The sequence below is a fragment of the Mytilus edulis genome, chromosome 6 (genome assembly GCF_963676685.1).
Source record: "Mytilus edulis chromosome 6, xbMytEdul2.2, whole genome shotgun sequence".
Classification (NCBI taxonomy): Eukaryota; Metazoa; Mollusca; class Bivalvia; order Mytilida; family Mytilidae; genus Mytilus; species Mytilus edulis.
The window spans coordinates 56,118,815-56,133,381 of NC_092349.1; the positions used below are offsets into that span (position 1 = coordinate 56,118,815).

Below are 14,567 nucleotides of genomic sequence, written 5' to 3' on the forward strand. Positions count from 1 at the left end.
TGTACAAAAATGGTGTAAGGTACTCGATTACTATAGATTTGGATATCTAAAGGTCTTCAATACTTTTGAATTTACTTAAGTGGATTTTTGTTGATGTTAGGTTTATGCATGATGATTACACCAAGTAGACAGTTAGTCTCATTGTCTATGTAAAACTACGCAGACAGAACTAAACTCTGAAGACGCTGTGTTAGTCATCCAATATGACATACAGATACGTGGGATAAGTTCGGGTCACTTTTGTGTATGTGTTTTTTAACACAACAAGTTTATGAATGATAGGTTCTGGTATTGGTGTGGCATATTTGATTAAATGTTTACTGCCAAACTTTTGATCTTTTTCCGTGATGATACTATGGCAAATTTGAATATATAATAGATTTATCAGTGTTATAGTGTAAATATGTGTCTTCACCCGTCAGATGTCTGTGATGATATTATGGCAAATTTGATTAAAAGAATAGATTTCTCAGTGTAATAGTGTAAATATGACTCCGTCACTTGAAGGTGTATTGCTTTGGCATGTTTGTAAATGGAAGTATTCAGTCATTTGCTTGTTGTTTTACTTTTAGAAAAGATCATTGTTTTTTATACAGTCTGAAACAATGTGATATTTACCCGAAAACACTTATTGTGACTCATATTTCACATGGCCATATAGTTAGTGTAAAACGTCCTTCTGATGTCATATATGGCAATTAAAAAATGATCAGGACATCGAAGTAACATAAGGGGCCTCGGTGGCCGAGTGGTCTAAGTAGTTACTACTGTAAACACTAGCCAGTCAACACTGAGGTTGTGAGTTCGAACTCTGCTCGTGCGGGTGGACTCAACTCCAATAATAATTCACTAGGATTGTCAGTTTTCGTATCGAAGGTCGATGGGGTTTTTTTCGGGCACTATAGCTGCCACGCAATAGCGGTGCTTAAAAGTGGCGTTAAAACATCAAAAATCAAAATCAAATCGAAGTAATATTATAACTGACATTTTATTTAGTTTAAGTGTCGAAATTACATCATTCCTTTTATTTATTTATTATATTCTAAAGGACTAAGAACTTTGTGTGCTTACCTTTTCAAATGTAGACATTAAAACAAATAATTGGTTTAGATTATATGTCTTTTTGTTTTATTGATTGATTGCAAATACTTCAAAACGTTTTTTCAATGATATATGATTTTGTTCTATTTAAACGTTTTAACAATCCGACAACAGATTACTTTGATATCAAAATGATTGCAATTATCAGTTAATCAGGCATACCACTCCAATTCATTAATAATGTATTTTTGGTATTCATTATTGCGATTTAATGATATAAAAGGCATATGATGTATATGAATGAATACTTTCTTTAAAGAGTACTACAGAAAATGCATTTACTTGGAAGCTTTATGATTTCTTGTATATTTCAAGGTTGGTATTTTTAGTGTTAGGCATTTTCACAGTGACGTTGAAATAAATTCCGTTTTCAATGAGACATTAATTTTTTTTTTTATATATGTCTATTATATAATTAATTCCATTGTAACTGTTTCATTTCAAAAGTTATTTTATTGTTCATATGATTATATTTTTTTACAAATGAGAATACAACTGAATATATTTTTTAAAAAAGGAATGTATGTATATTTTTCCTTAACTATTTATCAAGTGAATTTTTTATCCTTATTGTTAGATTATAACATAAAACAATTGTTTCAAATATCATGAATATGAATAGCTTGAATTTGTTCAGCAATCTGTCAAAAATATGTATTAGTCAATAGTAAACAATCTTCTTGAATTATTATTTTGCAGATCTATATGGTGCATTACTGACTTTGAATGAAACATGTTACTTCCCGCCTGCCGTTTTCGCTTACTGTAGAAACAATAGTGCAGCGAATGGCGTTTACATTCCTCCATTCTATAATTTTTTTCCTTTTGATTCTCACATTTTATTAAGTACTTCTTATATCGCATTGTGTGAAACAAGGTAAGAACATTTTCTCTTTATTTGAAATTATTAGGGTCGTTTAGTTATTCATTCAGCTTGACTATCAATTAAGATAACCTTTTTCAGACGGCATATCCGGTCTACTTGTATTTGTGTCCATCTGATGAGTTAAGCCTTTTTCAACTGATTTTTATAGTTCGTTCTTATGTTGTACTGTTATACCACTGTCCCAGTTTAGGGGGGGGGGGGGGGTGATCCCGCTAACATGTTTAACCCCGCCACATTAATTATGTATGTGCCTGTCCCAAGTCAGGAGCCTGTAATTCAGTGGTTGTCGTTTGTTTATGTGTTACATATTTGTTTTTCGTTTCTTTTTTTACATAAATAAGGCCGTTAGTTATCTCGTTTGAATTGTTTTACATTGTCTTATCGGGGCCTATTATAGCTGACTATGCGGTATGGGCTTTGCTCATTGTTGAAGGCGTTACGGTGACCTATAGTTGTTAATATCTGTGTCATTTTGGCTTTTTGTGGATAGCTGTCTCATTGGCAATCATAGCACATCTTTTTTTTTTATATTGGACGATACTTTTTACTTCAAACGATAGCAAGACGGATTTATATAAGTTTTTCTTGTTTCCGAATCCCTGTATTTATATTGTATATTTATATTTCATGCACCTTTTGAATAAATATTATTTAAACTAAACGATAGCAATAATCTTATTCCTTATTTTTGATGAACGTTTGAAAAATACCTAAATCCTTTATTGCTAAAACAGTTGAATGATTGCCCTTAACTTTACAACCACCAAATATAAATATTTTCGGGTTTGCATAACATTACCGTTCCTGATTCTTAAAATTAATTTTCCATAGTAATGCATACACAAATAAAAACTAAAAGTAGAAAAACGTTCAATCTTCAAAGATATATTAATGTTTTAACTTGACAAAAGTAATCATAGTTAATCGTAGTAAAATCAAACATGTAATCTGGTTCCATAAAACAATATTTTTACTGATACTTTTCTCCTTGAAGACCCTTAAAGATATCCTAACTGCATGTGAAATCTTTTAGAGGTTGCACGGTAGTATTTACACTCTTTTGTGTACCCCAATGAAGCCAATGTATCTGAACAGTGTGATTGGACAAAAATTACAGTATCTGCTGTAAATACTTTTCCAAACTGAGGAATGAAAGTAATTCATTTACCTGAGTAAGTAGAATTTTGGGCATTTTGAGCATTCTGTCTCCTGGTATGACTTCTCCAAAATAGAAATAACGTAAAGCAGATTATTTCAGAATGTCAAAGCTGTCATTTTTTATTATAGTGATATCTTATATAGTCAAAGAACAAATAACGGTACCAACTGATATTAAATGTCACAACAATGTTCATTCAAAAATAATTATCTTTGTGGGAGTTTCCAATATTATGCATCCTTGCGGGAGTTTCCAATATTATGCATCCTTGCATTTTGAAATGTTAGAAGACAGTTTCGGAGAATCATCGTTAGCAAGCCTGTTATGCAGACTTACAAATACCAGAGATACTTCTCATCTTGTACAGATTTCAGTTTTCACTGAAAAGCATATAGATAATATATGGATATATTAGAGACGTCAATAAATGAGATGCAAGTCAACATTCCAGCCGACCAACAGCACTGATAAAGTTGAAAGAGATATACAGGCACCAACAGCAAATATGGATGACAAGTTTAGTTTCTTTCTATTCCAGTTGGTGCAGGTAGGAATAAGAAGTTTCATGTTTATATTATCATTGACAATGTATTATGTTTCTAATATAAATATCATGCATTTCCTTTTTAGATTTTCATGCATATACATTTAAAGACCAAACACAAAAGTAAACATGTGTAAAGACTTCCTTCCATGCTTAGTGTTTTTCTTCTTAGGCTTATTCTTAAACAGCAAGTGAATTGACATACGTACATTATTGGCACGAGTTACTCATTGCCATGCAAAGTGCCAACAATAGCACTTTTAAAAGGGTAGGTAAGCTCTTTAATGCCTAACATGCTAAATTTGTAAGGTAATTTTGTGGTATAAACAGTTTTTATTTTTTTTATTTTACCTTCAATGTTATCCACTGGCTATTAGATATAGAACTATTTATATTTGTATACCAGGTTTTTATCCAATTTATGAAGGGTTTATTAAAACAAAAATATTCCAACGTATGATACATAACATTCTATTCTAATGTGTTGAAAGCTTTCGAAATATCTATGAATAAAATTGCTCCTTTTTTTATAAGACTTATCTGCGTTAATCCATTACATCTTGTATTTGTGTAAATTAAAACCTATAAATCTGTTCTTTATGGATCCTGTTTCATCAGAATTAATGATTGAATTTTAGATTTGTTTATTCTTAAAGCTAAAGTGTATCACTTTTTAATAATGATATCGGTCTATAACTCGCAAGTTCCAAAGGATCATTTTTTCTTATAAATTTGATTCAGTAAATTTTGTCTTTGCGTAAATAGCAATAGTAATGTTTATTTTCAAATCTAAAATTATGTTTTTTGGCAAGTAGCGTTCAAAGAAGTTCCCAAATATTTTAATTAAAAGTTTATACATATCCTGTCCATTCCTGGACTTTTGTTTATTTTTAGATTATTGACTGCAATAGTTAATTCTTCTAGCGTTGCGTTTCCGTCACAATACTTACTCTTTTTTCTGACAATTTGTAATTACGTTTTGATCTTGAAATGTATTTTTGACCATCTATATCCGGTTTATGTTTATTTTCGTATAGATTAGCATAAAAAAATTCTTTCAAGCTTTAATATCTATCTTGATCTGTTACTATAACCCCTTTATTGTTTTTCAATTTAAGTATTTTCTTTTTCGTTTATTTATATTGTCAAGACCGTTATTTTTTTTTCATTTTTCTACCCACTCTCGTTTTGATCTTATTTGAGCTCTTTAGCTTTGTTTTCATATTGGTTTTCTAGCCCTTCTCTAAAGTGGAAATTGTATTCTTTTATAAAATCGTTTTCCTCATTAATTGATTTTTCATATAATATTTTCAGTTGTACTTCTAAATTATATGTTTCATTTTCCAATGTTTTGCTTTACTTTTACTTTTACTATATTTAATACTGTATTCCTTTATTTCCAATTTGAAGGTGTCCCATAGAAGTCTAGGATCTATTTCTTCTTTTTTTCTATCTTATTACTATGCTTTTGTATAATTTTATTTACTTTGCCTTTATATTCTTCCTCATCGAGAATACCCCGGGCCCCTGATACATATTGTAATGGTATGGATGCTGCTTCTTGGTACTTTCAAATTCGATATTTATCATGATTATTCGACCTTCTAAATTTTTATACTCATCTATTAATTTATAGTCTAGTTTGCTATTAATTAATATTGATACTCCTATGCTGGCTAAAATAACAAGACAGATCTAATTTATAGTTAGAACGTTTTGTAGGGATGTATTGAAGTGAGTTTTTTGAATAAAAGATATTTTAAAACATTTCTGATTTTTTTATACATTGATAAAATCTCAATCTCTTTTGTTTATCTCGAAGTCCTTAACATTTGCTGTCAAATGTGCAGGTTATTTAGCATGTTTTAATCAAAAGTGGGTAATTTTTTATATTACGTTTAATTTGTGAGCATACTTTAACTTTGAGTCCCGTTTTTAGAGTAAACTTTATTTCTCCTACAGAGACCCATGTCCACTGTAACATGGAACATTTTTTATTTCAGCTGGGGGTTCCCCTGACATAATTTGAGGGGTGAGAATTTTCATGGAATATTCCAAAACATAAGTGTTAAATTAATTCTACAGACATTAAATGTTATCTAATGGTATATTATTATGGGGAGCACACTATGCAGCAGCGGTATGACTTTAGACTTTTATAAATGGCGGCCGTTACCTTGGAAAAAGCAAAAATTTCAAAAACTTCAAAATGCTGAAAATTCAATAAAATTTAAAACAAAGGTTGCCTGTCATATCTAGACATGACTTTATACTTTAGACTTATCAAAACGGCTGCCGTTTAGTGGCAATTGGCGGACCAGGGTGACATCCGCTATTGCTCGCAATAGCAATTCAAGTTGTAATTGGTATTGTTATAGTCTGGTTTACAATAATAATTGTGTTTTTGGTTTAGAATTGTGTTTTGTCCAATATTGAGATGTTAATTTTGAAACATAAAATACATACTCATACACAAATACTACCGAATGAGACTATTTACCGGATTTGTTATAACATGAGCAACCCGACGGGTGCCACATGTGGAGCAGGATCTGCTTACCCTTCCGGAGCACCTAAGATAACCCCTTGTTTTTGATGGGGTTCGTGTTGCTTATTCTTTAGTTTTCTATGTTGTGTCATGTGTACTATTGTTTGTCTGTTTGTCTTTTTAATTTTAGCCATGGCGTCGTCAGTTTATTTTCGATTTATGAGTTTAACTATCCCTCTGGTATCTTTCATCCCTCTTTTAAAATATACAACACACAACATATACATAGAACTATTAATGAAATTACAAAATAAGACATTTTTTTTGCTTTGTACAAACTAAAACAAATGAATGGTTTTGACTGAAAAAAAATATAACACTGTCTTTAATTTTCTCAGTTAGTAATGCGATAATAATTTCTAATCTATGAAGCTCTCGTGAAGTACTGCTTGTTTTTAATATTTTGTTTTTCATAACATTTTTACAGTGTTTATTTAATTTTTGCATAATATTTTCTTTTTCTCTATTTTCAGTTACATTATATGATTTATGCTGTGAAGATGTAGTAAGAAAAGATATTAAGGTAGGTTAATCTTTTCTTTAGATTAAATATTTTTGAGTGTTTCTACTTTAGATAGAAGTTCTCGTCTAGAAAGGTTTTAAATAGAAAAATGACTGTTTAACTTTTCTAACATAATTGTTTTGATCTCTATCTTTTTTAGTTTTTGGTATTATCAAAAATACTTCTGTCAATAGTAACATTAACATGAACTTCAAGCTAATGTTACTAACAAGAGTACATAGGAAAAAAAGAAAAGTAAAATTTTGCACACATTGTATTATAACATAGATATATGTGCAAAATTTTACTTTTCTTTTTTTCATATTAACTCTTGTAACATTTGTTTTTGGATCTTTGTTCCATTCAATTATCTTTCTATAATAAGTCAATACACACACACATGAATACAAAAGACAAGATATATAAACATACATTTTTGTTTGTTGTATATAAAATGTTCTATAATTTATAGAGGCTCTGATTGACTGTTCCCATCTGGATGATTGGTAATAGGTGTTGTTCTTTCCTTGGCTGCATTTGTTTTATTGTTGGGGGTTAAAAACTTTGAAGCTTCAGATTGTGTTGATGAAGAATCTCTATTTGCTTCTGCTGGTTTTGAAGCCTGTCGTTTAGAAGAATCACTTGAAGTTTTGTTTCCTTCCTTTTTTGCAGACTTTTTTGCAGAATTTTTTGCAGACCTTTTTGCCTTCTTTTTATCTTTTTGGCATTTCCTGGTGTTTTTTTTTTGTTTAATGACATAGAGTGTGTGAGATTGTCTTCATCATCTCCATCTTTTAATTCAGGTTGTTCATCAGTATCCTCTATTTTGTCATTGTCTGTAAGAACTTCAGTTTGTTGTTTTTCTTCATATTTTGTATTTTCGTCTTCATTAACTGTTGTTGTTTCTTGTTGCTCTTCTCCTTCTGTTTCAGCATGTTTTTCCATGTTCTTTTTCACAAATGTAGTGCATTGAATTATCTTGATTATGGCCATATTCATTGCATAGTTTGTATTTCCAATCATTTGAACAGTAATTTATATTTATTTATATTATGTCTTTTCAGTTAGTATTTATTGCACAAGAACATGTCAGTATCTTTCAATTGACCGAAGTGATATATTCTTGCTGTATATTTACTTATTGTAAAACACCTTGGAAGTGGTTTGTCAATTTTTTTGCATGAGACTATTTTGTCTCCTGTCCAGCAGTGGGTAACCATATTGTCAATCCTGAGTCTTTCTCTGTTTTAAGACAAAAAACATCTATGCTTTTTGTCTGAATTCTCTGTCAATTGACCATCATCTGCTGATAGTGTGATGTTTTTAACTCTTACTGTTGTTGTCAACCACTCATCTTTTTGGTAATATGGGATCTGGGAATACAGAGGTACCGACTTGTTTCTTATTAATGTGATACCTCCTGTTAGCAACATCATTCTGTCTTCCTCACTGTCTAGGTAGATTCTCCACATTTGTTTTATTGTTTGTACATGTTGTATGCCTCTTACAAACTGTGATCTTATGTCCAAGTGCTTTTATATTTCTACTTGTGTTATCCAAAGTTCTTTTGACGGAGTTTTGTTGCCAAAGAAGTCTGATTCTTTAATGAAGATAGGTTAGACTCCTTTAAGCTTTGGTTCAGGATCATTGTAGGCCTGATAATTTAAGTCAGTTAAAAATGTACACGTATACCTCATACATTGATTTTGGTTTCATTATCTAATATTACTGTATAATATAGATTTCATTTCTACAGGGAAGTTGAAACAAAAATCTTTATGTCTATTGATGAACAAACAAATTAAAAAAGAAATGAAGTAATTTATTTGTAACTTGTACAATGAATGAATCTTTATGTCATTGTTGAAAACGATCTCCATTGTAAAAACATATCAGTCTTCAAATACCAAACTGAGTCTTTCCAGAGATACGTTTGAAAATCTTCTATGATTAAGAAAAAAACAACTTTTACACAATAGTCCTTTAGGATACATTTTTACTTGACTTGGTTAGAAAACTGATGGTTAATCTTGAAAACTCCGAAACATACAAATCATGCTAAGCCAGTCATCACTTCATTTTATGCAAATTGTCGAAAGATCTAATCTTCCTGAATTTATTAATGTTTCTATTATATATAGAAATTGGAATGCTTATATTCTGGCTAGTTCCGGTTTTCTTCCCAACCATATCTTAATGCCTCAAAATGCCGAGCAAGATTGTTTTCATGGACAGTTTTGAATGTTAATTGTGACCAAACTCACAAAAATGCCAATTTCTAAACGTAATTAAGGTGAAAAGTAGCACTATAAACATTGATAAAGAACTGTTTGTAATTTACTTTCATTCAATACACCATATATAGAAATTGGTAATTGGTTTCTGAGATACTGGCCAAACTGAGGAACTTTGACTAGTAACTAAAGTGCACAATACATTGTTCTCTTCTAATGAATATTAAATGAGAATTTTAAATTGGTCTACATTAAGGTCAAACTGATCTAAAATAATTCTGTGTTCGATTTCTTCAAACCATTGAATTATTATTGGTTAATCTAATCTTGTATTTAGATTTTGGATGTTGACCCTTATTTGTTTTATTTTTCAAGGTCCAACGGGTCCAAAATTAAAGTACTAAATACATGTATTCTTGGATATGCCAAATATAACTGCAAAGAAAAATCGTGGATTTTGGGCCCTGTTTTTAAATTGGTCAACGTTGAGGCCCAAAAGGTCGAAAATCAAACTGTTGAATTTCATCAAGAATTAAATTATTTGGATTCTATGATCTGCCGAATCTAACCGTTTGTTTCGATTTTATATTGGGCTTGAATAAAATTTTGATCCACAGTATGGTCCAAAATTAAACTTACTTTGGTTTAACAAAATTTAAATTTTGAGGTTCTTTGATATGCTAACAAAAATTTTGAGTTTTCATTTTTGGCCCAGTTTTCAAGTGTGGTCAAATAAAAGTCCTAACCTTGAATTTAGCTTTTGAATTTTGCACCCCGTTTAAATAAATTTATTATATAACTGTAGAATAAACAACTAGAATTCATTCGGAAAATTAAACTATAAGTTGAATGTGATCTCCTGTTTCCACTCTAAGAGTGACCTAGCTATATTGCATTCATGTTGTCCATCTGTCTGCTCATAGGACAAATATTTATGTCACACTTTCCCCAGATAATATTGGACTGTTCTAAACAGACCAACTTAAAAGTTTATCTACAGCACCAGAGTGATGAGGTATTAAGATTTGTTTGTTTTTTTTTTGTCTTACAAACACCTTTTTTTGTACTTTGAATTATCAGTATAAGTTAACTGAGCACAACAAAGCAGAACCAAAAATTTAATACTAAAATCAATGAAACTTCTTGTTCAGATTTATCGCAATCTGCACCCAAAAATTACAATTACTGGTCATATGATGAATATTTGGTGGTTCTTATGTGCTCAAACACACTTTTGCAAATACTTACTTGTCAGAATATAATTTTCATGGTCAGAAACAGCAGACTGTTATTGTTTCTTTGTTTCCAGGAATTTTTATTTATTAAGTCAATCAAATGTCATCGCTTAGTACACACAAATGATTCATATGTTAATTAAAAACGTTTCTGGCATGTTAATTTGAAAAAAACAACAAGTATCTGTCCTTCTTAAATGAGTTTACCACTCAATAAAATCATGAAAATAAATACACAGCTTGAAATAAATATTCAATTTTAAATAGTTAGAATTATAATGTTTTTAATGATTTTAGGCTGGGTATACTTTCCCACAAGACCAACACAACAGTGGCAAAGTTCACACATTTGCAGAAAGTTGAAATAGAGATGCTCATGATCAGCAACATTGCTTAAAGGAGAATCAACCTAACTTAGAAAACAGCAATATGTCTACCTTTAATGTATATTGCTGTTGCGATAGAGTGTTTGCTACATCATTTAATTTTGACAGTCATTTATTCCAAGAAAATCATAATTACCGGAAATATAAAGAAAGAAGCGATTTATTAAAACATTCAAAGCTAAGCTAAATGCATAAAGGAAGTACGCAATTTATGCACAACAATAACGTAACGTCACACTACCACGTGGTCACGTTACCTAGTTACATATCTTGATGAATCCCGTGAAGGATGAAAACGTTAGAACAATGTTAATAATGTTTCATTATCTACTTACCTGATTTTTTGTGTTTTTATGAATATACGAATCTGTACACGACTTATTTTAAACATTTATAAATATATTATCTATATATAAATATATTGAAAATCTTTGAATTTTGTCAACGCTGATTCAAAAGTTTTTAATTTTGTCACAATTTTCTCATGTTTTTTAGACAAATTTTGAAAGATGTGCATTGTATGAAGAATTACTGCTGATGCATGTTACTGTGGCAGGGTAACTTAATGTTTTTTTGAAAAAGAAAATAGTCTGGTGATCTATAATGGGTTTTTTTAAAGCTCATTGTTTTGATCGTCTCATGTCAAATAAAAAACAAATTAATGGAGCAAATTTTTTGAATTCGTTTTTACAATTTCTGTTATTTATGTGTGCAGCAAACTTGACCAAATTTGAGCTGGATTTAATAAATATGTATACAACTGCCATAATTTGTGTTTTATTTATATCTTTAACACTATTTATGTGATAACTAAAAAATCAAACTTCTGAGATACTTTCAGGGCTTAAAAAATCCAGAGTTTCTACTTCAGGTATGTTTATATTCATAAATGTGTTGTACCAACTTTGGTAACGTTACAATTGAAACATCACTGGTGGCATACTATACGCAACTCAATTTGTATAGAGGCCATTAAGAAAAAATTGAAGGTAAAAACAAAATACATGTAGCTTTATCTGTAGGGACTCACCTCAAATTCGAAATTCAACCTTTGCCTAATACCCATCAGAAATGTTTATAGGGAAATCGAGTATTCAATATGGTTATAATTGAATAATTTTTGACAGTATTTCTTTTTCTCAGAATAATGACCGAACTTTTCGAATGTGTCAGCAATATGGCAAACCATTGTCCAGATGGGAAGATAGGTTGGGAACGGCATAAATGGCACGTCGGACATTTCAACACTTTTATAATTGGCGCCTGTTTAAATATAAATGGTAAGTTGAAGACCTTATATAACGTACTATTTTGAATACTGGTACATTAGCGAAACATTGGTGTCAGTAGGTTCTTTGCTCGAAGAAATAATTTGTTCACCCATTATCAGTGTATTCGTCAAAATTTTTAGGGAACCAATCAGAATTCTTTTCAACATTTAAACGTATTTCTTACTAAGTTTTATGTAAGGTATTTCAGTATACATTTGTACATCTGGGTATTGAAAAACTATTGATGATATTTTTTGTCAGATTTACTTGCCGTTAATAAATGATTGTAATTATTAAACATACATTTGTATGTGTTCGTCAAGGCTACAATATCGATATGAAATAATTCCTCTTAAAACAATGAAAGTGACAGCTTTGAACTTGTTTCAAAAAGCAAGAGATTTTTCCATGATGAAAATAAACTTATCATATATACCAGGATAACATTTTGCATTTACGCCAGATGTACGTTTCGTCTACAAAAGACTCATCCGTGACGCTCGAATCGAAGGCATCTTTGTGACTCTTTAATGAAGAAAATCAATTCAAAATTATTTTTTTCAGTGTTAGATGATGGATTAAGGTGTCTTGGTTCAAAAAGAAAGTGTGTAATTAACTATGTCGACAATACCTGCATTAAATATGCAGTAGCATGGACGAACACTACAAGTTATAGAACGAAAACGCAACAGTATTGTAGGTATGTACTTTTTTATCATTTATCTTTAATTAAAGCAATTTTTTGAGAACCAATTAAAAAACATAAAATACAAAATACAAAAAGAAAATGAAAAATAACGCTTATTATTTTTTATCTTTACCAGAGTGCAAAGCAAATGTGAATTTCTAATCGCATCCAGTCATTCATATAGCTAAAATATATATTACGTTTTATGTATTTTTTCACATCATGCAAAACCGATGTTATCAATGTTTTTTTTATCTTCAGTCGTAGGATTTTTGCAATCCAATGTTCTGTCAATAAAACACGAGAGTTCGGATGTTCCGATGAGTTTTATGATTTCTTGCTACATTCGTCCTACGTCCGTTTGCCAGAAGAGTGTTTTGAATCTAATTCGACTAAGATGAAATGGCATTATATGTATACAGAAATACCAAAAAAGTTCCCAGAAAGACAGAAGAGAACAGATGAAGAAGAACCAAATACATGTACCACAACTGATGATACTGTTAGTTCTGCAGCTTGGAATTACATGTCACACGTTTCAATAATCAAACTGAATTTGATTTTGTACTTGTTACAAGTAGTTTGGAGTTACCATTGAAAACTAACTTTCTGATTTAAAGTTCACGAAGACCAATATTCTTGCACTTTTTCAAATAGAAAGTATTTTGGTTTATTTGCGCTAAGTTGACAACATTTTGACCGTATATATTTTATTGTACCATGTGTTCCTGACAGTTTAATTTACTTCAATAATGAGCATATATGACTGTTTGGCTCTGTCAATGATTGATAATCTAGATTTAGATCCCTGTTCAATGATAAATCTAAAAACAAATTGTTTTGTTTGTTTGTTGTTTTTTTATTGCCATTTCATATTTGTTTCAAAATACAATCAATCTATGTTGTTTGATGGGTTATTTTTGTTATCTCAAATAGAACAAAAATAATTCGAATGAAAAATCGTTAAAGCAGTTTAATTAAATTGTCTATAAATGAAAATACATCTGTCCGCCTAAAAAGAACGTTTAGAAAGATTTAATTTTTACTCGAAATTTACCACATTTTCATCCAAAGTAAAATTATTGGGTGTATCACAACACGTTTCTTTATGTGTGAAATATACATCGTTTTGAAGAAACTGGAAATTAAATTACAAATTCAGTCAACACTTTGCAATTGTCAGAAAATGAATAATCTCGTTCCATTAAGCATTGTGTTCCATAAACTATAAAGTCAATAACAAAGACAGTTGTCAGTCAATACATATTTTTTTGTAATAGTTATCCCATGAGGACGCGGTGTGTCAGTGTCAGATCACCCGATTGCAAGAGGCCAGAGGGTGATCTGATACTGTCACCGCAAGTCCTAATTGGATAACTATTTTACATCCCAGCTGTTTAAGATTAGAAGAAAAACATTTACAATTTATAAAATGTAGTTTATAACGCCACTCAACCATTATAATATACTTTATATGCTACGATATGCTATACAACCTTTGTGATCCCCGAACACGATGTTTAAATATGAAACCATGTCAAAAAATTAAAAACAACACGTTTAATATTTTCATGCGTCCGAAGCGCTTTTTTGGATTTACCTTCATCAGGAACTCGTCCAACTCACCAATCGGCTCACACTAAATCGCCACTTTCTAAAAAAATCAACCAAAAGTATTTACTTTGAACATGTTGAAAAAAGAGGGACGAAAGATACCAAAGGGACAGTCAAACTCATAAATCTAAAACAAACTGACAACGCCATGGCTAAAAATGAAAAAGACAAACAGAAAAACAATAGTACACATGACACAACATAGAAAACTAAAGAAATAAACAACACGAACCCCACCAAAAACTAGGGGTGATCTCAGGTGCTCCGGAAGGGTAAGCAGATCCTGCTCCACATGCGGCACCCGTCGTGTTGCTTATGTGATTACAAATCCGGTAAATAGTCTAATTCGGTAGGTCAAATTCATGAAAGGGAAGGGGATTGTAGTTACGACGTGAGGAA

The 14,567-nt window shown here is 30.7% G+C and overlaps 1 protein-coding gene across 1 annotated transcript; it reads left to right on the top strand.

Moving 5' to 3' along the window:
* The first annotated feature begins 1,898 nt into the window (after positions 1–1,898).
* Positions 1,899–13,273, top strand: LOC139526150 (uncharacterized). Its single transcript, XM_071321283.1, has 4 exons — positions 1,899–1,978; positions 11,739–11,875; positions 12,431–12,566; positions 12,816–13,273. The coding sequence occupies exons 2-4, from the start codon at positions 11,743–11,745 to the stop codon at positions 13,150–13,152; spliced, it is 606 nt and encodes a 201-aa protein (XP_071177384.1). The 5' UTR covers positions 1,899–1,978; positions 11,739–11,742; the 3' UTR covers positions 13,153–13,273.
* The last annotated feature ends 1,294 nt before the right edge of the window (positions 13,274–14,567 follow it).

Coding starts and splice junctions, on each gene's coding strand:
- LOC139526150 (XM_071321283.1), top strand. CDS start 11,743: ATGACCGAACTTTTCGAATGTGTCAGCAATATGGCAAACCATTGTCCA. Junction 11,876..12,430: donor CGCCTGTTTAAATATAAATG/GTAAGTTGAAGA, acceptor TATTTTTTTCAG/TGTTAGATGATGGATTAAGG. Junction 12,567..12,815: donor AAAACGCAACAGTATTGTAG/GTATGTACTTTT, acceptor TTTTATCTTCAG/TCGTAGGATTTTTGCAATCC.